Genomic DNA, 22,464 nt, shown 5'->3' with positions numbered 1-22,464 from the left:
TCAACCTACCGTTAGAGAAATTGCTGAATGCCGGTCTTGATCCGAAGAAACTGTATGGCAGAAGCCAGAAAAATTCCAAAAGTCCCAAGGCAGAAACCCAGGAAAAGTCTGAACCGCAACCAAGAGTCAGAGCTCCAATGAGTCTTTCTCTCAGAAGTCCAAGGGCCAGACAAAGGGGGCAGATCAATGGAAGCCGGCTTTTATTTCTCAAGGCAAGCCACCCCCCCCCAATTTCGTTAGCCAATGCAATTGATCGGCTTGATTTCGCAAGCCAATCACTGCTGCCTAACGAAATTCAAAATTCGCGCCACAGCTAAGCCTAACCGTTAGCCCTGGAAATCCCTGGAAAGCCAGTACAGTACAGTAGATGCAGTTTGCATCATTTGAATTTCGCGCCGAAAAGAATTTCGTAACCCGAAACATCTTTCGTAACCCGAAACAGTTTTTTCCAAGCGGCGAATTTCGTATCCCGAATATTTCGTAACCCGGTCCTTTCGTATCCCGGGGTACCAGTGTAAACTTATTATTATTATTATTATTTCTCCCAAAAAGGGACCCAGGTGGCTCACAGATAAAATCAGTTAAAATTTTTACAATAAAATAAAAACATTTAAAATCGTTTTCATTAAACATACACAAGTTAAAAAAAACACAAATAGAACACAACCCCCTATAAAAGGCTTCCTGATAAAGATCTGGTTTAAAGCAGACCCCCTTTTCTCCTTGGCAGCCCCCCTCCCCCCACCTTGGAAGCCTCTCGAGATACATCCAAGGTGGGGAGGAGGCTCAGAAAGCCAGACCTAACCCTCCACTCTCCCCTCCACCTGGCTCCACCCTGACTCTCTGAGCCTCCTCCCCACCTTGGATGTATCCTGAGAGGCAGGATACATCCTGGATAGGCTTTTCCTCACCTCCTCCTGACATGTCAGTGCCTAAATCCACTTTGGTGACCCCTAAATTGCATCTTCAGAAGATGCCAGTCACAGTTGCAGGAGAAATGTCTGGAATAAATTCTTTCCAAATGTGGCCAGACAGCCTGAAAAACCAACACAAAACTCAACATAAATGCCTTACAAATGTTCTTCCTTTATTAAACTTATGGTAATCCTTTACTGAAACATCAGTGTAAACAACATAGCCTATTCCAGGCTAGCAAAGTACAAACCAATCCTGCCAATTTTTCTGGATGCTATTGAGTTTTCAAAATCCTGGCTGCTATTTAAGCAACCTGCTGCCCAAGTGCCCAGAGTTATCTGCTACTGCAATGTTCATTGTCTTTGCTAAAGAAAAAGTTGACTGTCTTCCCAGAGCCTGTTTGTTTCTCCAGGAAATGTTAGCATAATTCTTACAAGGGCAAGTTGGCAAATTCCTCTCTGCTTTACAGTTTTGAAAAGAAAGCTCTTTCCCTGCATTTTAAAATTAAATCTAGCCTTCTCAATCTCTCAGGGCATACATTTTTCTTCCCAGAGTGGTTCTCTGAGCACAAAAATTTGGGGTTTTATATTTCTTGAGAATCTCATCCTTGCTCAGGTCAGCACATTAATCCAATCACTTTAATTCATGCATTTAATCTTTAAATATTAACATATTCTCAAGGAGCTTCTTCAGATATCGGCGGTATCCAGACCAGCATTTTGCGCCAGCCTGGATACGTGCTCAGGTTGCCTCAGGGCATCCTTTACAGATGCCCCGCAACCCTAGTACATAACCATGGCATCAAAATGGTAGTGCACTGTCTACATGGGCGCTGCCATTATGACGTCACGGCTGCACTGCAGCCAAACGCCATGGGTATGATGTGCGCGTGCTGCTGCAGGGCATTTGTGGCGCCCTTCCAGCGGCGCCAAAGGTAGCTCCAAAATGGAGCTCCTTTCGGCGCGCATATTGCTGGTGCGGCCTTTAAACAACTTCACCAGTGATACAGAAGAGAAAGGGCCCGGGCCCTTTCTCTTTTTCCCTGCTGCTGTCGGGGTGTCCTTGGGGCATGAAGCCCCAAGGACACCCCTTTCCAGGCTGCGGGGAAGTGGTGTTTTGCCGCTTCCCCGAGGCCTGGAAAGCAGTGGATTGGGGCTGTTGCTGCTGCTGCTGCGGCTGAAGCCATTGCCGCCGCCACCATCACAGCTTTCCCCTCCTTGTGGGGCTGCCTGCCTGCCTGCCTCGGGTGGCTTTCCTCTCTTCCTCTCCTCCCCACATGGAGGGGTGTGTGGGTGTGTGCTCCCCTGTGCTCGGATGCAAGCCTTTGCCCACGTCTCAGGCTGCTGGGGAAAGAAAGAAGGAGGAAGAAGGAAGGAGGAATGAGGAGGAGGAAGGAAGGAAGGTACCCGGGAGGGGGAGGAGGAGGACGGGAAAAACGGCAAGTTTTTTTTTAAAAATTAAGTGCTAAATTGATAAAATGGCTTAGCAACTACTTGCCTTTGCAAGTAGTTGCAAGATCAATCTTTCAATTCATCGATTAATTAAAAAAAAAGCACCCATGTCACAACCACAAACTCAAAAGGCAGCATTGGAGGTGTGTGACATCTCCAAAAAAACTGGGGAGGGATGGAAAACACTCCTGTGCCATTCGTCCCTCCCCTCAGAATGAATTGATTCTGAGCTGTCATTTCCACTTATTGAATTCACTTCAGAATCGATTCTTTGGAAAAGAAACACTTGAAACTACTCTCTGGAAAACCCATTTTTTTGTGTTTGCTCCACTTTATTGCCATTGAAATCAATCAAATAAGAATCGGAATTGATTTCAAGTGGGAACGAGGGTCATATACCTTCAATCTGCATTTCACTGCAAATTGTAGTGGGAATGAGCCTTGGGTTTTTTGGGCTACCAGGCCATGTTCTACTTCATTGTTCAGATGAAACCCTTGGTGATTTATAGCAAATTAGATCTACTAGGAAAACCAAATTTACTTCTTACCCCTACTTACTCTAGATCAATGGTTCCCAAACTGCTCTTTGTGGGATTTTGGACTTCAGCTCCCAGAATCCCAGACAATTGGCTACCATTGCTGAGGCTTCTGGGAGATGAAGTCCAAAATCTCTTAAAGGGCACTGTTTGGGGACCACTGCTCTAGATGACCACATACCCAAACAGAAGAAATTAAGAGCCAAGGCTTACCTGTGGGCTGTGGCAAATACCTTTGGCTATTCAGCACAGGTCCATACTTGTTGTTTTGTTCCATTGTGAATTTGACTGGATAGATCTGGCATCCTATACAATTGTTGACTTCTGTTTCTTAGGACCGTTACATACCTTGGAGAATGTCCAGAGTGGCAGTGGCCTTTTTCCCCCCAGAGGGAAGCTGCAGCCACCAGACCGCACAGCTTCTCTCCGGCGGAAAAAGAACCTGTGAAAAGTGGATTCTTTTAAAGCCACAGGGGCAGCGTAAGAAGTGCGCCACTGGTGCACTGGCTATATAAGCACAGTGCAACAATGTGTGGATGCCGTGCGGTACTTAAGTAACAATGGTTGTGCCCATGTATACAGGGTGCCGCCATTATTACTTCACCGCCACATAATAGGGTTGCGGGGCGTGCGGTCACTCCGTCCCCATGCAACTCTAGTATGTGGTCAGGCCGGCGCAAAGCACTGTCTGGACCACACCCAAGACTACTTTCTAAATCCTGTGTGGTACTTAATATATAACTTTCAACACTGTTTTTAAAAGGAAAAGGCCTAAATGTAATGTGATGTCCACAGTAATGTTCCCCTTCCCAGTACCTTACAGCCCTTTCAGGTGATGAAAATGTGTTCAGAGAGTTTCCCAGCCTTCTGGAGCAGGTTTCTAAGGCTTTTAGGGTGCATGGAATATTGTGGGAGGAAGGAAAATTATATCCCTCCTGCTTGCAGCTACTTCTTTGGGCACAGTAACAGGACTGGATAGTGGCTCTAATAACTTGAGCCCCTCCTTGCACAGAAGATAAGGAGACTGAGAAACAAAGGACCATTTTCTAGAATTTATTTTTATCTAGAAAATAAACAATATTATTAATTTCATTTTTATGTTGCTTCATTTGTAACAATCTATTCCTCCTTAAAACTGTTTGATTTGCTCCAAATTAAATCCTTCCGCCAATCTTCTTTTCCACAGTTCTTTCCACCACTGAGTCTACCCTCCAAAGAAGATATCATGTGATAATTCTTTATGTCCTGGTGGCCATATGCTTAGCCATGTGGGCAGGTCTCTTATCTCTGGTCCTGATAAAATGTAAGTGATCTTCTTCAGTCAGAACCAAATCAGTTTCCTGTCAAGTGGATCTGGAGCAATCAGAACTCTCTGCATCTTGCTGGGCATTTTACCCTGTATGCTGAGCTAATGGCTAAAGCAACATGTTCCAACCATTTTAGTTATGATCATATATTAAAAACATACATATACAAGTTGAGTCTCCCTTATCCAGAATTCAGAAATCTGAAATAATCCAACATCCAAAATCATTCACATGGGTAGCTGAGATAATGGCATGTTTGCTTTCTGATGGTTCAGTGTAAACAAACTTTGTCTTATGCACAAAATTATTAGAAATATTGTGTATAAAATTACTTTCAGGCTATGTGTATATATGAAACATACCTTATTTTCCTATTTAGACTTCTTCCCCATCTCCAAGATTTATCATTATGTGTATGCAAATATTCCAAAATCCAAAAATTCTGAAACTGAAAACACTTTTGGCCCCAACCATGTCAGATAAGTGAGACCTGTATTTGTCCAGTTCTTTGGACAATGTAAATATTGTATTTTCACTGTGCATATTGTATATTATTGTTGCACAATGATGTGACTTTTGAGGTAGGAATGGATTATAATATTTGGAAGGAAAGACACAGAAAAGCTATCAGTTGGTGCTTGTTCCTGACTTGGCTATCGGCTCTCCTCAACAGGAAGAGCTATCCTTACTTTTGCCTGAGCTCCAACATACTTAGCTTTGTCTGCTTACTCTGATCCTAAGTTTGTGCCTTCCACTTGACAGCTATATAGGACTCTGTTCTGACAGCTGTTTCTGAAAAATTATTTTTAAAATACTGGGTTCCTGAAAATAATCTCATTATTTTTTGCATTTATACCATCTACTGTCAGATAGTCTGCCTTCCAAGCTTCCGAGGGAGAAACACCCCCTCATCATGTTTTCTTTGTCTGCCATTTTCCACTGAATTAGTTGCCACCATTATTAGAAAGGTCTTGGCATAGGGATGAGGGCATTGGATGAGCCAAAAGGAAACTACAGTCGGCCCTTCTTATACACGGATTTAAGCATACACGGTTTGAAAATGTTCCAAAAAAGTATAAATTTACCTTGATGTTCCATTTTTTATTAGGGACACCATTTTGCTATGCCATTATACTTAATGGGACTTGAGCATACACGGATTTTGTTATACATGGGGGATCTTGGAACCAAACCCCAGTGTATAACAAGGATCTACTGTATGACTCAAAGTAAGGCTTACTTTGGTAGCACAAGAAAGAATAAGAACAGCATGTCTTTGTCTCATTTTCCTTATTCAGTCTCATCAGTGTCAGAGGAACTACAGGCCTTAAACCTGAACTATTCAGAGATGCTCATGAGAGGTAGGTACTATGTTGTTGTTGTTGCTACTGTTGTTGCTACTATTATTGTTACTACTCCTACCCCAGCCCCATGAGGGCACTCTTGCCCCTCTCCTTCCAGTTCCCAGTCTGCACACACCATATCCCCAAACTTATGCTCATCCACCCATTCTGGCCATAGGCAATATATTTTCTCCTGCCATGGTCCCTGAATGACCATAGTTAAAATCGAACTTGTCACCTCATCTCCACACCCACAAATTTTGCATTTCTATGGCTATTCATATAGTCTGACTGTTAAGGTCCTTCCTAGACATCAATTCACTCCATCCAGCCATACAAGTGTACAAAAGCTTATGCTTCAATGCCTTTGCTCAGTTAGTCTCAAAGGTACTACAATATCCCTTTACATACTACTACTACTACTAGAACTGGATATATCTCATCATTTTCTAGCCACGAGACTCAAGGCAGCTTACAAGAGATGCTAACAAAAGGTCACTTCGTTAAAAACATACAAAAGTTAAAATATAGACTATCAACAGAATTAAAAGCAATTTGGAAGAATGTCCATTACAAAGCAACACATATGGACAATGCTATACTATTAAAAGCAGTTTCCATATCAACAGTTCTCAAAGGTCTTTTGTAAGGGAAATAATTATTCACTCACTACTAGAAAGCCACCCTTGAACAGGCCAGTCTAGTTTCTCTATGAAGGGAGTTCCAACATTGAGAAACAGCCACTGTGAAGACTCTCTCCTGTGTCCCTACTAGATGTCCCTGTGAATGTGGTGGGACAGAGAGAAAGACCTCACCCAAAGACCATAAAACCTGGGCAGCCCCATATGGAAGAAAATGGCATTTCAAAAAACCTGGACCTGAGCCTTATAGAGCTTTATAGGTCAGAATTAGAACTTTGAATTGCGCCAGGAAAGAGCAAGTGGGGCTATTGTAACAAAGTCTTTCCTTGCTCCAGGGATGTAGCCAAGGGGGGGGGGATGAGGGATCTGGACCCCGCCCTTCCGTTAGAAAAATGAATGGCGTGCGCCATTCAGTAGTCTGGCTGCAGCTCTTTGGACCAATTAAACTTACCAAACACTCTTCAAAGTCAGCCCCCTGCATAGCATATTACAGTAATCCAGACAGGATGTAACTAAGGCATGTGTCACTGTAGCCAAGCCATTCAATGCAAGCAGTTTTCTTTAGTTCTCTTTCCAAAAAAACCCAACACTGGCTCTCTGTTGGGATAGAGGGGAGAGCTCTCTGCTGGGTTTGGACTCACTTGTAAGATGTTTAGTCATTTCCACTGTGTTAACAGGCACTTTCATAGAGTGGGTCATGGTCTACCATTGAACATTTATCCATTGGATGGGTATGTATATATTTAAACCATGAGTTTATTCTATGATACATAATTGAGGTGGGGTGACTTGTGACACACACACACAACTTGGCCCACTATTTGCCCTGCATTTGAAATAATGGTTCCAGGGCTGATCAAAGACCTCTTGCTGCCTGAGTCAAGAACCAATCACAAGTAATCTAGACAAAACTTATCAAGAATTTGATTGAAAGCCAGTCTTTGCAAACAGGGCAAACATACCAATCACAACTAATCCAAACATACAAAATCTCACATACGCCATCATGCTGACTGGAAACAAAATGGTATACATGTGATTATCTTATTTTAAGAAATAGGCAATAGAGGCTTCTCAAAAGGGATACAGAAAGACCTACTGACACACTCATACTGCTTAGGAATGTCATTTTTCCCTCCTCAAATCATGAGATCAAAATGTATTTCCTTTAGTAATATAAAAAGAATAACTGATAATAAAATGACTTGTATAAAGCAATTTATTGTTGACCTTACACTTCTCAGCCCATGCCACCAAGTGTAGAAATGATGGAGTAAGCAGGCTGTGGTACATCTCTTACCTGAGGCAGACACCCCAGTTTTGCTCATTATAAGGCTGGTCCTGAATAAGCAGGAAGGAAGCAGCACATGGTCAAATGAAAGCAACATCAGCACTTCAAAGCAATCTCAGCGTGAAGTGCTGGAATCTCTGATGTCTAGAGTCCAGACAGAGATCACTCTATATATTGATTGGCAGCCAGGTTTCATTGATTCAAGCCTATTAAGGATAATTTACCTCCTTCACAGATCTGATTCTTCATGAAATCATTTCCCCTCCCAGAGCGCTTCAGGTTAAGGCAGTTTAGAGTTTTAGTGAGAAAAGAGTATGAATCTATGCTGCTGAGTGCTTTATTCTTTCATCCTCACCTCAGACAGTCTGAACCCTTTCTTTCACTATTGAACTGGCAGCTGGACTGCAGAGCAGCCTCAGAGGTGACCTGACAGCGCTAACTCACCAGTGTTTGTGAGCATTTCATTTTTTTTTCAGTGTGGCAGGACTTGGATAATATTCAAGAAGCACAAAAGATTATGGAAAGGACTGTAAGCAATAACTTCAGTGAACTTCAGGACATCACAGGTGAGGCTGGAACCCTGGGGCATGTTTTTATTTGGCCTATTTTAGTTCTGGCTTGATCAGCCAGAGGTGGGAATTCTGAAAGAAACCCAATAGACAGAGCCACTAGGAAGGCAAGAGAAGCAAGGGACATGCCTAACCCCTCTTCCCTCTAGAGTCATAAGACTTTCTGCCTTGGACAGTATAGTAGCAAAGGGCTGGAGGGAGGCAGTACTGCCCAGACTGTGCTCTGAACAGCAACTATAACCCTGCAGATGGTCCTGGCCTTCCATTCTAACCTACAACAGGGGAAAGGTAAAGGGAATGAGAATCTACTGCTATATTCAGACCCTCCCTCCATAACTTTCTTTTTCTTTCTCTGGTTGCTGCCACATTGCAGAAATAAAGCCATTTCACACCACTTTTGGGCTGTACAGACCGGCCATTAAGACCAGCCTGGAGGCAGAGTAGGGCATGGCGCCCACATGACGCATGCTCTGACTCCACCCCCAGGCCGGCATGACCCATGCGCTGCACCACATGGCACACAGTGTAACTGTGCTCCTCTGGTGCTGTGTCCAAATGACGCAGCACCAAAAAAGTGAAGAAAAAACATACACTGGTGGCCACAATGCCATTTCTGGGGTGCAAAAAGGAATTGCTTTTTGTGACTCCTTTTTGCACTGCGGAAAGGCGAGATCTGGGCTGCAGCATGTGGTTGCCATGGCCCTGATCCGGCAGAGAGAGGTGGCTTCATACTGCTCCTTAGGGGCGATGTGTACAGCCCCTTTAACTTCCATGGCTCAGTGCTATGGAATTCTGGGATTTGTAGTTTGATGCAGTACTAGAGGTCTCTGACAGGGAAGGCTAAATATACCACAAAACTACAAATCCCAGAATTCCATAGCATTGAGTCATGGCAATTAAAGTGGTGTCAGACAGCTTTATTTTGCCATGTGGCAGCAGCCTCTCTCATCCTTTTTGTCCTTCAACCTCCAACTTTTAGCTATACCCATCAACTTCCATCTCCTCTTTGTCCAGTTTTTTTTCTTTTGCCACCCACCACCAAGAAAACCTTGAAATATGTATGGCATGTTAGTGTCACAGTATTTTAAATCAGAATATTTCAAAAAGAAGCCCTTATCAGATGAGTGTGGAACTGGGGGTCTTCTGCACTGGGCGATTCGAATTCACGTTATTTCGCACAATACCATCATACCTGGGAGTCCCTCCGCATTGGCATGATTCAAATTGGCCAATCTGCATTCGCGCGAAGTGCATTCAGTGCAGAATGTTTTGTCACACCGGTGCTCAACATGAGGATTGGCCGATTCGTATCGGCCGCCTCGCACATGCTCAGTGGTGCCCTGCATGGGTTGCGACCTTAAACGCTTCCGGGGTGAAAGGGGAGGTCCCGTCATAACAGCCCGGTAAACAGCTGGAGAGCCAGCTCATGCACATTAACAATCGCGATACAACGCGCCCATTACTGTTTCCTCTCTACATTCCCGCTTGGTTTTAATGTTACCATGACCTTCCCATGCAACAAATTAGCAATGCCTGGTTCTACGTGTGTGTGTGTGTGTGTGAGTGTGTGAGTATGTATTCTGGGGGGGGAGAGGAGCAGTTCCAGCGGCTGTCAATCGCTCCGTTAGCAAGTGCCCACTACAAATTGAAATCGAATGCATTTTGACAGAAATCGAATGCATTCTGTAGATTGGCCGCTGCCAATCAAGCTATCATCATGGTGACGTTTGCAGGGCATCGGGGGAAGTGTCCTCCCTTTTTAAAGAGCCAGGCACAGGGGTTTCAGCGGCTGCACAAGTGCAAGCCTGGCTCCATCTGCCTCTGGAATATAAACCGTGCGCATCTGCGCTCAACAAAATGGTTAAAAATAAAACATACATTCTGGGATATTAACCATGCACATCTGCGTTAAAAAAAAATTGTTTGAATTTGAAAAGGGGGGGGGTTGCCTGACATGAGCTCCGTTCATGACCTGATTTTTTCCTCCTGCAAGGGAAGGAATGCCCAGCGACAGAGGGCTTTGGGCAGGGGATGCAGGGAAAAGAGGCTCCTAAACAATGCCTTCCCTTGCTCCCTTCTGCCCAGGGCTCTTTCCTCCTCCCCCTCCCCTCCGATGAGGGGAGGAAATGCCTTGCCCTTCCAGGCAGGGAAGAGGCGCGGGGGGCAACGGGAATCGCGGCTCCAGCAGCCTCCTCCTCCTCCTCCCGGCTTGAGAGGCATCCCTGGCTGCATCCCAGGCAGGGAACAGGCGCGGGGCCGCTAGAATCGCGGCGATCGCCGCCGTTCCAACGGCCTCCTCCTCCTCCTCCCTGCCTGGGATGCAGCCAGGGATGCCTCTCAAGCCGGGAGGAGGAGGAGGAGGCCGCTGGAACCGCCCCCCCCCCGCTTCCCTGGAACCGGCAAGAGGAAAGACCCACCGGAAGTAAAAATTGGAATCTGGGGGTCTTGCGATGGAATTCAGGACTGGGTAGTCACACCAGACCCATTCGCACTGAGATCGAACAGAGCCCCAATCCAGGATATCGCCAATCCCCTTATCAGCGCACTGGCCAACACGCTCCAAAAAGAGGAGCCAGTGCGCATTCAGTTCGGCAGCTCGCGCTTTCACGTGAGTGCAGATTGGGCCATTCGAATGCTGGTATGATGGTATTGTGCGAAATAACGTGAATTCGAACCGCCCAGTGCGGAAGACCCCCAGTTCCACACTCATCTGATAATGGCCAGAGTTTAAACATCTGTATCTTTGCTTGGAAAATTACACAGTGGCATGGCTATGGCTGGAGACACCTGGGGCGGTAACTCGTGGCATCACGGCAGCCACTGACCTCCTCTCATACCACATCACACAGAATCCTTTGTAATGTTTTTTGTACTAATGTTACTATTTATTCCCACTTATCACTGAATATAATGGCAATACTTGTGCCATAGAAAAATAGAAAAAGTAAAATTATACCTTTACACTACAATATCATAGGTACTAATGTATTTACATGTTCATAGTTTCATGTGGTTAAAGTGAAAATTTGGTAAGATGTGATGCTTTTAAAGAAAAATTAAAAATATTTTTAAAAATATTTTTTTTTAAAAATGGTTTTTACATTTTTGGTCTTTATTTTTTTTTAAAAAAATTAAATTATTTTATAAGAAAACCTGGGACCTCTCCTTTTTCCTCTCACTGAACATCACCCTACTCACAGCATTTTGTCAGGATTGTAAGGGGATGCAAGCGAATGCCACAAATGGTTTCTGCCAAAAGGTAGATGTTTGTAAAGCAGTGGTGTCACCCTTTCCTTAGGATGTAACCTGATGTGGCCTGCACCCCCTCTAGTGATGTCCCTGGAATGCAATGTCCATAAGTTACTGGAGACAGTGCCTGCAGAGCCAAGAAATTGTGTCCCCCCACCCCTTGGAGCAGAGCTTTAAAAAAAAAAACACCAGAAACTATTTACTAATTTGTTAGTCTTCATGTATTAATTTGGATGACATGCTGTGAGCAACAGTGTGTCATGCTTAAAAACAGCACCAGAGCCTGTCCCTAAGTCTTAAGATATGTCCCTGAAATCTCATGGTGTATAATGCTGCTGTCCTGATGCAGAGAAAAAACCATTTGTAATATGATCACCTTTCAGAGTTTTTATTTGTTTTAAATCTCATGTAAAAGACGTTGATTAACCTTCTCCACGGCAACACACTCTATTGCAAAACTTTAATCGGATGTTAGTAAGTGTGGATCCTGAATACAGATACTGGTGGTGCACCTTTGTGTTTCTTGGTTTTGTTTGTATTCACAGCTTCTGCTTTTTACACATAAGTTAGGTTCATTGTTTGGCAATAGAGATTTTGCCCACCCCAAAGTAACCAAATATCTCCCTCATGGATGAGCTTGGTGCAGCATAAATTATCAGGTTTTTTAAATAGCTGTATTAAAGTGCTCAGAAGTTATTGACTTGATTTTCTATTCGGTTTTATGGTAAGCAAGGCACCAATAACCTCATACCCGCCTAGATATTGTGTGTGTGTGTGTGTGTGTGTGTGTGTGTAAGCGCCTTCAAGTAGCCTGTCAATTTATGGTGACCCCATGAATTTCATAGCATTTTCTGAGATAAGAAATACTCTTGCCAGGCTTTGCCAGTTTTTTCATCTGAAATACAGTCTACAGTACCTGGTACAGTACCTAGGATCAAACATTGATCTGAGTGGGGACTGCAGTAAGAAATCATAAGAAGATTAAGAATGGGGAGGGCAGCTTTGAAAGAATTAGAAAAGATCCTAAAATGTAAAGATATACAACTGAGCATGAAAGTTAGAATTGTACAAGTCACTGTATTCCCTATTACCATGAATTGATGCGAGAGCTGGACAGTTAAGAAAACAGGAAGAAAATAAATTCATTTGAAATGTGGTGCTGGAGAGGATTGCTGAGGATTTTGCTGAGGACAGCCAAAGAGTCAAACAAATGGGTGCTAGAACAGATCAAACCAGAAATCTCTCTGGAAGCCAAGATGACTAGACTAAGGCTGTCATACTTTGGCCACATCATGAGAAGGCACAACTCATTGGAGAAAACAATAATGCTAGTGAAGGTGGAGGGAAGCAGAGAGAGAGAAAGGCTGCATGCTAGATGGATGGATTTTTAAAAAGATGTCATGGGTATGACTTTGCAGGAAATAAGCAGAGCAGTGGAGGACAGGGAATCTTGAAGATTTCTCATCCACAGGGTCGCCATGGATCGAGATTGACTCAAGGGTGGATAACAACAACAAACCTTGTTAGTCTCCCATCCAAGTACTAACCCGGGCTGACCCTGTTTAGCTTGGGATCTGGGATCTTTTCGGGTATTTAGGCTCTATCCTAGATATTACAGAGCTCAAAACCAATAAACATTCATGGGCCAGAAGCCCTATCACTCCAAATGCTTGTGGAAATATATACAGTTACAATTCTGCTTGGTAAGCTTTGCTTTTGGGCTGAGTTGCCCTGTCAGAATTAATTTCCTGCTCTGTTTGCCAGAGTGGCATGAGATTGGCACAGAGATGGACAACAGCAGCCTTGTCATTAGGTAAAGAAAGACAATATAGCAGCATATTTTAGGTATCAGCAAAAGTCAGAATATGAATAGTTACTCTAATATATTATCATTTTATCTGCCAGAAAGGGGAACAATAGTTTGAAAGATTTTCTGCCTCAGAAGCCCAGATATCTCAAGTAGCTCTAAAAACCAAAGGACTTATGCATCTATTCTTTTCCAGGGACACTATTTTCTGCACTTCTTTGGGCAACAAATTGCCCCATATTGGCTCTGACCTCATATGCAATAGGGAAAATTAGGATGGAGAATCCCATGTTCCTAACTGGCTCCAGAATATTTAAGAAGCTGCATTCGAGAAGGAGGCTGCAGTGTTCAATATATCTTAGGGATTGAAACAGAGCCAAGAAGCAAATGCAGATTGCCTGCAGTGTTTGAGAAAGCGGGTGATGATGTGTATGCCCTGCCCACTGAGACACTGAATTGCCAGCTGCCTCTGAGCACTCTGAGGTCTCACAACAGGGTCAAGCATTAATAGAGTGTTGTGCCATGTTTGCTCTGCAGCATCCATCTGTGGTGAGGGAAAGTCCCTGGTCTCTCGTTCATGCCCCACAATATGGAAAATGGAAGGAAGAAACTGCTATTACTTTTCAGCAGAGAAGAAAAACTGGACCAATGCTCTGTGGCATTGTATTAATAAGAAGGCTAATTTGGTTAGTGTTTGGTCTGATGAAGAGCAGGTAAGTCCTTTTGCCTTTGCCATGATGGGTGAGATACAAGACTGCCACCAGGATGCTGTGTGCATCTCTCCACTGCCACTTGGAGGAATGGGCTACTAATGTGTTCTAAGAAGGAAAGGTTTTAAATGAGTGTGCTTCTGGGTGGTGCTTTTAATTCAAAAGAGTGGGACATAGGTGTTTTAATTAAGAAAGGGAATTCGATTTTTAAAAACTAATACATTTCATTTAAAATATTTTATTCTTAATACATTAAAAATGGAATGCTATTGTTCCACCTAAATTATTTGATATTCCAAAGGATGCCGTTTGCAAAACTGGAGCAGGGCTCTTGGGGGTCTCACTTTTATAGGTTTGCCATAAACTGAAATTAAGTTGATTTCACATATTGGCAATACCCTACCAAAAGGGGAGAGAACTTGAAGAGACTCCCTCCCCTTTTGCAGGCTGCAAATGGATCTGTGAAGGGGAGGGGGGAGTTCAGATCGGCATTGCTTTGTAATATTTCCTCTTTGGCATTCAAAGGTATTAATGCAATACACATAGATTGTGTTAAATATTTGCTATGTTATGTTTGGATTAATAGAATTTGTTGTATCTGGGGCTGCCCTTAAAAGCAGTCCAGGAATATCAGCTGATCCAAAATAGGGCAGCAATATTGTTAACTGAGACTGGAAAATATGGTATTTGTATGCCAGTAATTTGACGGTTCCACTGGCTTCTGCTTTTTTTCCAGGCTCAGTAGTAAATGCTGATGTTAAACTTCAAAGCCATAAATGCTTGTGGGGTATGTGTAAGATGGTGGTGCTGCTTTCAGATTTCATGAAGGATTACCTTCTTCCATATATACCAATTCTACTTGGTACTTAAAACTTGAAGTGCACAGTCATAGGATAAAGGTACAGCACTTAAAGTGCATTATTTCTAAAGATGCTGTAGAGACCCAGCATGGTATAGTGGCTTGAGCGCAGGACTAGGATTCTTCACTCAGCCATGGAAACCCATTGGGTGATTTGAGTGAGTTACACCCTCCCAGCCACAGAAAACTCCATGATAGGTTCACCTTAGGGTCACCATAAGTTGGAAATGACTTGAAGGCACACAACAACAACACTCTTGGTTTGCTTGGCAAGATTTGTTCAGAGGGGTGTTGCCCTTGCCTTCCTCTGAGGTTGAGAGAGTGTGACCTGTCCAAGGTCCTCGGTGGTTTTCCATGGCTGAGCAGGGATTCAAATCCTGGTCTCCAGAGTTGTAGTTCAATGCTCAAACCACTACACCACACTGGCTACCTAGCAAGCGAATACCCTTTTAAAAAATCCAGGTGTGTTCATGTTGGAAAAAATTCTAGCATATTTTAGATCATTTATTTCTATATCATTATCTGCTGTTGTTTATATTCTGGTTATCTGGTGTTTTAGATTTCATATTTACATCAGTTATATTTAAAGAAGAGACTTTTCTTTATTAGGCAGTATATAGCTATGCAAAATAAATTTTAAACTTTAAAATGAATTGATGTATTTCTGTAGTGTCATTCAGTTGCATTTAGGAGCATATCATTCATATAAACATCTACTAAGTGTGCCTAACAGTGGTGTCTTATGCCAGAACTGGGTGTAGTTCCAGGCATCATTTCAATGCAGAACACTGCCACATGTTATTACTATAGCATAAGCTTTATTGGTGGTAAATGATGCAGCAAATGGTACACAGTACAAAGACATTCCATCCCTTTTGCTGAGTCCAACATTCCCAGCCAATGGTAGAACTGGGCCCAAAACAAATTCTACCTAGACTATCACTCAGCAGAAGCAAACAAACAAACAACTCAAAATGCACAAGTGTGACTCATGTCCTCCCGACAGCTATGAGACCTGTACAAGTGTCACAAGAGTAAGGTTCATTGCCTGGCAGATTGGTCTTCATTAGCAAAAGTGAGTAAAAATCAAAGTTTATTTCTGACTTCCGGTGGCATGGCGTTTGTAGACCATCTCTTTGAAGTCACTCTGATAGATGGTTGCCTGTTGCGGGGGCTAGATTGGGAGAAAAATATTAAATCACCTGATAGAAGTGTCCCTGAAGTGGAGGGGAAGCAGAGGAGCTCCAGAGGATTTCCCCAACATTCCCAGGCATTCCAGATTGAAGAAGATTAATAAGGAGGAGAGAACATCAAGGAAGAGACATGGAGGTGAGTGAGGGAATGGAGCCAGTCATGTCTGCAACAAGGCAGCCACTTAAGCGGCATAAGCACTGCTACCACTTTTCTTTTAACTTCAGTTAACAATTTATCTAATTCCATCAAAAGCCAATGTTTATTACTTTCAAACATCAGCGTCCAAAGGAGGGCGACTAAAATGGTGAAGGGTCTGGAAACCATGCCCTATGAGGAACGACTTAGGGAGCTGGGGAAGTTTAGTCTGGAGAAGAGAAGGTTAAGGGGTGATATGATAGCCCTGTTTAAGTATTTGGAGAGTTGTTCTATTGAGGAGGGAGCAAGCTTATTTTCTGCTGCTCCAGAGACTAGGACCTGGAACAATGGATGCAAGCTCCAGTAAAAGAGATTCCACCTCAACATTAGGAAAAACTTCCTGACAGTAAGGGCTGTTCGACAGTGGAACACACTCCCTTGGAGTGTAGTGGAGTCTCCTTCCTTGGAGGTCTTTAAACAGAGGCTGGATGGCCATCTGTCGGGGATGCTTTGATTTAGATTTCCTGCATGGCAGGAAGTTGGACTGGATGGCCTTTGTGGTCTCTTCCAACTCTGTTATTCTATGATTCTAAGAACCCATCTTCAAATTAGAGTGGAACTACAAATAAAAAGCTTACTTTGCAAACTTTCATAAACTTTTGTGGACTTACAAACCTACAGTCTGTTTTCATGGACACTTCTGATTGCCTTTGGAGAGAAAGGGGAGAAAGGAATGCAGAGTGAGATGAAGTCTGAGAAAGCAGGACTGTAAAAAAGAGAGGTCAAAAAGCGGCAAGGTAAAAGTGTGGGAAATAGAAAGAGGGAGCATACAAGTAAAGACTAATAAAGGCTTAAAGACTCTAAAGTAACATACACAAAGAAGCAAATAGCTGAGGAAATTCAATCAACAGGAACACTGGGTTGTTTTTATCAGAAAGTCTTTTACTTTAAACAAGAAATGTAATCAAGGAATGTAATTAACAAAATGGAAATCAAGGAGTAAGCTCTCTTTCTCACCTATGTTAAAACACAGAATGGAGTCAGGGGTTATCTATATGTGACTCATTTCCAAGAAATTGAAATCTCAGGCCTCTGAGGCCAGCACTGGAAGATGGAACTTATAAAGGAAGAGTGAGGGTGGTATTGTCGTCATCGTCACCACCACCACCACACAAGAAGTTAGCAAGAGAAAAATTCACTCACCCAGTCCATTTTCTGCCTTCATTACATTTCCAAGCCTAAAACGGCAAAGTGAATGCAAAGGTATCCAACAAGGTCAACAATTCAAATGAACCCTTTCTTGCCACTGGATAGCTGTTAATGTTTGGCCCTGAGCTTAACAAGAACACCAAAACCCATCTGCCTACTGGCAGAGGGCCAACTCACTACACATTACAATCCTAAACATCTTTAATCATAAGTGAATTTAGTGGGATTTACTAACAAGTTTGGGGGGACTGTATTTGAAGATTTATTTATTTCCCCCCAGGAATTTCTGAGGGATAACCTCAACAATGTGACACACTGGTTGGGTATGACTGACATAGAAAGGGAAGGAAAGTGGAAATGGAAAGAAGGCAATCTGCTTGTATCAACCACGTGAGTACACTTTTTTTGTAATACTTTTAAAAAGTTGAACTTGACAGTTTCACACTGGACATTTTCAGTGGCGTTACTAGGGGGTGCAGGGTGTATGGCAGACCTTGAAGGTCTCTGGGGGAGGGCAGCAGCCATGATAGACCCTGAAAGCCTTTGGGGGGGAGGCTGCAGTAGTCTGGCTGGGAGGGGGCAAGGAAGTTTGATCCCCCCTCCCCACATCGAGTGACATCAGCCTGATGCCACTGTCTATTATGCTTTATACTGGTGGAGGTAACCTTTGAGACATTGCCATAAAATGTCCAGTTTTCAATACAGTGGAATAATAAAGCTTTATGGCTATAGCAAAGCAGATTTTTTAGATGTAAATTTCATCCCCAGACTACAAACACTGGCAATTAGAAGGGAAGCTCTCTGCTAGCACAACAGCAAAGGGCAAATATTCAGTGGTGCAGGAGCCACCCCAAAATGAAAATATAATCCATTAAGACAAGATGAAAGGTGAAGTCTTGGAAAGTTCAAAGAATGATAATGAAGAGTGAAATAGGTTGCTATCATTACACAGGTAATGGTTTGATAGTCAATGTATACAAAAGAACAGAGAGGGGATATCCCTGACAAGTTCCTCAATGAAGAATAATTTGATGTTCCCTTTCTTCATTTATTTATAACTTAGCCAAGGGAAGTCTGTTTATTATCTCAATACATTTAAGACAATAACAAGTGGCGCGTTCCAGATGGGCCCTGTTGGGCGCTGTCATTACGCGCGAGGGGCGGCGCTTCCTGATGCGCCTTGCCCCTTGCACGTAATGAGGGTGTCAAAATGGCAGTGCCCTATACAAATGGGTGCCGCCATTTTAACGTGATGGACGCCTAGTGTCCACACATCTCAGTGCCCTTGTGATGCCGCAAGGGCACCATTGGCGCCTTGCGATGTCACAATGGCGCCGCAAGAAGAACCCGCTTTTTGCGGGTTCTTCTTGCTGTGCGGGGGAATCACGCAGTTTGTCTGCTGTGGTTCCCTCATGCAGCAAACACGGGTGCCGGCAGACCACCCTTTTGGGTGGTCTGTAAAGGGCCAAGTATGATTCATGTTCTGTACAGTTGAGAATCAGCATGGTGCAGTGGTTTGAGTGTTGGACTGTGACTCAGGAGACCAGAGTTTAATTTCCAGCTTGGCCATGAAATCACTGGATGACCTTGCGCAAGTCACATGCTCTCAGCATCAGGGGAAGGCAATGGCAAACATCCTCTAAATGAATCTTGCCAAGAAAATCCCATAATAGGGTTGCCATAAATCAGCAATGACTTGATGACACGCAACAACAACAACAGTAACAATAGTAGTAACAACAACAACAGTTTGGGATAAGTTTTGCCACCAGCATTTACTCTGATTACTTATGGCAACTGCTCTTTTGGTAACCAAATATCTTCCAAAGATAAGCCACATGTGATTAGCTGTATATTGCTTCTGACTAGGCAATAGTCGGTTCATTTGTTATAAATGCCCCCTGCTTATAATCTGATTTGAAATGTTTACCTTCCTGCTTGCCATGGTACACAAATCAACATGCTTGAGCAGAGTCATCAAATTTGGTGTGCAATCTAATGAGACGAAGCTGAAGAACATAGTGAAGCTTTGTGCCCAGTCCACCAACATCTTCAAGTATCTCCCGGACAAGCACTTATCTGGTGACTATCTGTGAATGCTTTCACACAGCTTAGACCAGGGGTAGGCAACCCTTTTGAGCCGGGGGCCGGGTTGCTGTCCCTCAGACAACTGGGGGGCCAAAGCCAAAAAATAAATAATTAAATAAATTTTTTTAAAAAAATTAAATAAATAAATAAACCAGGACAAATGTAGGACAAAAATTTCAAGTGGAGGACACTTTTTAAAAAAATATGGAGGACACGCTAAAAATTTGCTGATTTTTAAAAAAATGTTAATATAAATGCATGTTTTGGAGGCTTCTATAGACAATTGCCCCCCTTGCCCACCGCTTGCTCCCCTTGCCTGCCGCTTCCCCCCCTTGCCCGCCTCCTCCTGATAGGCCAAAGGCTTTGGCAGCAATTGGCGGCAGGACCGGGCTAGGGCCGGTCCCAAGGCCTTGCCGGGCCATATCCGGCCCGCGGGCCGCAGGTTGCCTACCCCTGGCTTAGACTGCTGCCTTCTGTACGTCGTTTTTTGATGGGATCAGTCCTGGCCATTGTGCCATATGCCTTAATTACATGTATAGAGCTAAATAGACCGCCCCTTTGGAGCGGCCTGCTGCTACCCCTTTCAGCTCTGGATTGGGGCCGCAGCAACTACAAGCCATGGCCCTGATCCGGCAGTTTGTCAGTGCTAAAAGGAATGGCAAAATGCTGCTCTTGCACCTGCCACCGTGGCTTTTCAGCACTCCTTTGGCACAGCGTGTTTAAATGTTGCAGCAAGGAGCGCTGTGATGCCCCCACCATGTGGTTGGGTGTGCGGCGTGATGCCAGTGTGGGGGGGTGGCATGGGGGTGGCCTGTATGCATATGGATGACCCCATGCCGCCCTCACCCTGGTGTATAATGCCAGTATGTTTAGCCCCATAGTTTCTCTATACTGTAGTTGGAAGGTTAATTCAATTTTTAAAATAATACCTTCTGCATTGTAATTTGAAATACATCTTTGAGTTCATCTTTCCTACTATATTTTAAAGCGATAAACAATTATCAAGATAAAATCATCATCCACAACCTGGGTAATGTTAGGAGAATTGTCTAGTATGCAGTAATGTTGGCTGAGCAGAAATACTGCAGACAGAGAATAGCAGCTATTCTAATGCCATCCCTGTAGGGCAAGCTGCCAGCAATACTTCTTCTGCCTTATGGCAACTGTCACCATGCAATGCTAGTCCTACTCAGCCTAACTCAACTGCAAGAGCACTTCCTATGATGTATGGCAGATTTGCTCTGGAGTGTGAATGTCAGCCAGCCTTGTGTTGTCAAGCCCCAGCTTGCCCTTCCATCTGTACTTCTCTTTAACTTTAAAAGTCTGGAGTGTAATTCAAACAATTGAGATGGGGAAGACTCTGCCTTTAGTTTGTCACAATCCCATTCCAAAATCTCAGAGCTTGGAGAGAAGTAAAACAAAACCTTACTTATAAGAAAGGGAGGCAAAGAAGGTAGAAAGGGAGAAAAAGAAAGGAGGCATTACCTAGCACTAAAACTCTTAGAAGAGCATACTCAGAAAAGTAGACAGTACCTGGGTGGTTTCAGTTTACCACATTCTCAGATGGCCAGTGGTGGTGACGAAAGATAATATCACACCACACTGCTATAGCACAACTATTCCACTTTAACTGCTACAGCTGCCTCCTGTGGAATTGTGCAGCTTGTAGTTTAGCAAGGCCCAAGAGCTCCTCTCACCTGAAGGGTTTAAGAGGCAGGCTAGAAAATTATCTGTTGAAAAGGAGATGGCTCTGGTTACCTCTGGCAGCCTTAAGGCATCCTATCTGTGGATCTTGAAATCACAGAAAAGGCAGGCTGTTCATATGTAGTAATGGATGGCACAATGGATGATGATATTTATTTATAACCTGCCTTTCCCCCCAGTTTGGGACTCAAGGCAGATTACTACACTTAAAATAAATATAGATTTTAAAATATATACTAAATACAAAAGCAAAAAATATCATTACATTATCCAAGAGCGCCTGTTATCAGCTTCGGCTGATACGCCAGCTGCGCCCTTTCCTGGAACAGGGTGACCTCGAAACTGTAGTACACGCACTGGTAACCTCAAGACTTGATTTTTGCAATGCGCTCTACATGGGACTACCCTTGTGCCTAGTCTGGAAACTCCAGTTGGTACAGAATATGGCAGCCAGGTTGGTCACAGGAACAGCAAGGAGTGACCATATAACACCAATATTGAAGTCACTCCACTGGCTGCCTATCAGTTTCCGGGCACAGTACAAGGAGTTGGTTATCACCTTTAAAGCCTTATATGGCTTGGACCCAACCTATCTAAGGGATCGCCTGCTTCCATATAATCTGCCCCGTACACTCAGGTCCTCTGGGAGGAATTTATTACAGCCCTTAAAGACCAGGTTGATGGCGACCTCCCAGAGGACATTCTCTGCAGCCACTCCCAACTTATGGAATGGCCTGCCAGATGAGATCCGCCAAATTACCAATCTAGAGAGCTTTAAAAAGGCAATTAAGACGGATCTCTTCCGGCAAGCCTTCCCAGAAAAAAAATGCTCAGCCACAAATAAGACTTCCCATCCAGTGAACTCTGCCCATGATGACTTTTATTTAACTTAGTTGGTTTTAATATGTAGCTTTTAATCTTACATTGTTTAATCTTGTTTTAAGGGGAGTATTATGTATATATGGATGTATTTTAACCAGTTGTACGCCGCTTTGATTGCCTGGCAAAAAGTGGGATAGAAATTAAAATGTTATTTATTTATTTATTATAAATTATAACCAGTTTAAAATGTAACTATTAAAACCAACAAATAAACAAAAATTTTGCAAGCCCCAATCACTTTGAGCAGTTAGTCAGCCTTTAAAACCTTGCCAAAATAATACTGCAGTAATTAAAGGGTTTAACCTGCTTGTATTGCTGGAAGATGCTGTACTTTTAAAGAGAGAGACCCTGGGATAGAAGACCTAGGTTACATATATGTTTAACATCATGGGCCCTTTCATACTACACCATTGTAGCACAATGATTCCACTTTAACTGCCATGTTAACTACCTATGGAATCCTGGGATATGCAGTTTAAACAGGGACAGTGGTGTACCTAATCCATTTGACGCCTGCAGCGGATGATTTTAAACACCCCCTTTCTCTACACAACAAAATTATTTTCATTAATAA

The 22,464-nt window shown here is 43.3% G+C and overlaps 1 protein-coding gene across 1 annotated transcript in view; it reads left to right on the top strand.

Annotated features, from left to right (window-relative positions):
* The window catches only part of LOC121922681 (CD209 antigen-like protein C), a 37,901-nt gene that overhangs the window by 9,019 nt on the left and 6,418 nt on the right, over positions 1 to 22,464 (top strand). The window contains exons 2-6 of the mRNA XM_042452389.1: positions 4,089 to 4,205; positions 5,508 to 5,570; positions 7,961 to 8,050; positions 13,647 to 13,822; positions 17,497 to 17,606. Coding sequence (XP_042308323.1) covers positions 4,169 to 4,205; positions 5,508 to 5,570; positions 7,961 to 8,050; positions 13,647 to 13,822; positions 17,497 to 17,606 — 476 coding nt within the window. The 5' untranslated portion in view covers positions 4,089 to 4,168. The remainder of the gene's footprint in view (positions 1 to 4,088; positions 4,206 to 5,507; positions 5,571 to 7,960; positions 8,051 to 13,646; positions 13,823 to 17,496; positions 17,607 to 22,464) is intronic.

Source organism: Sceloporus undulatus, chromosome 2 (genome assembly GCF_019175285.1).
Source record: "Sceloporus undulatus isolate JIND9_A2432 ecotype Alabama chromosome 2, SceUnd_v1.1, whole genome shotgun sequence".
Taxonomy (NCBI): Eukaryota; Metazoa; Chordata; class Lepidosauria; order Squamata; family Phrynosomatidae; genus Sceloporus; species Sceloporus undulatus.
The sequence above is the reverse complement of the archived record's forward strand: the minus strand, read 5'-3'. Positions and strand labels throughout refer to the sequence as shown.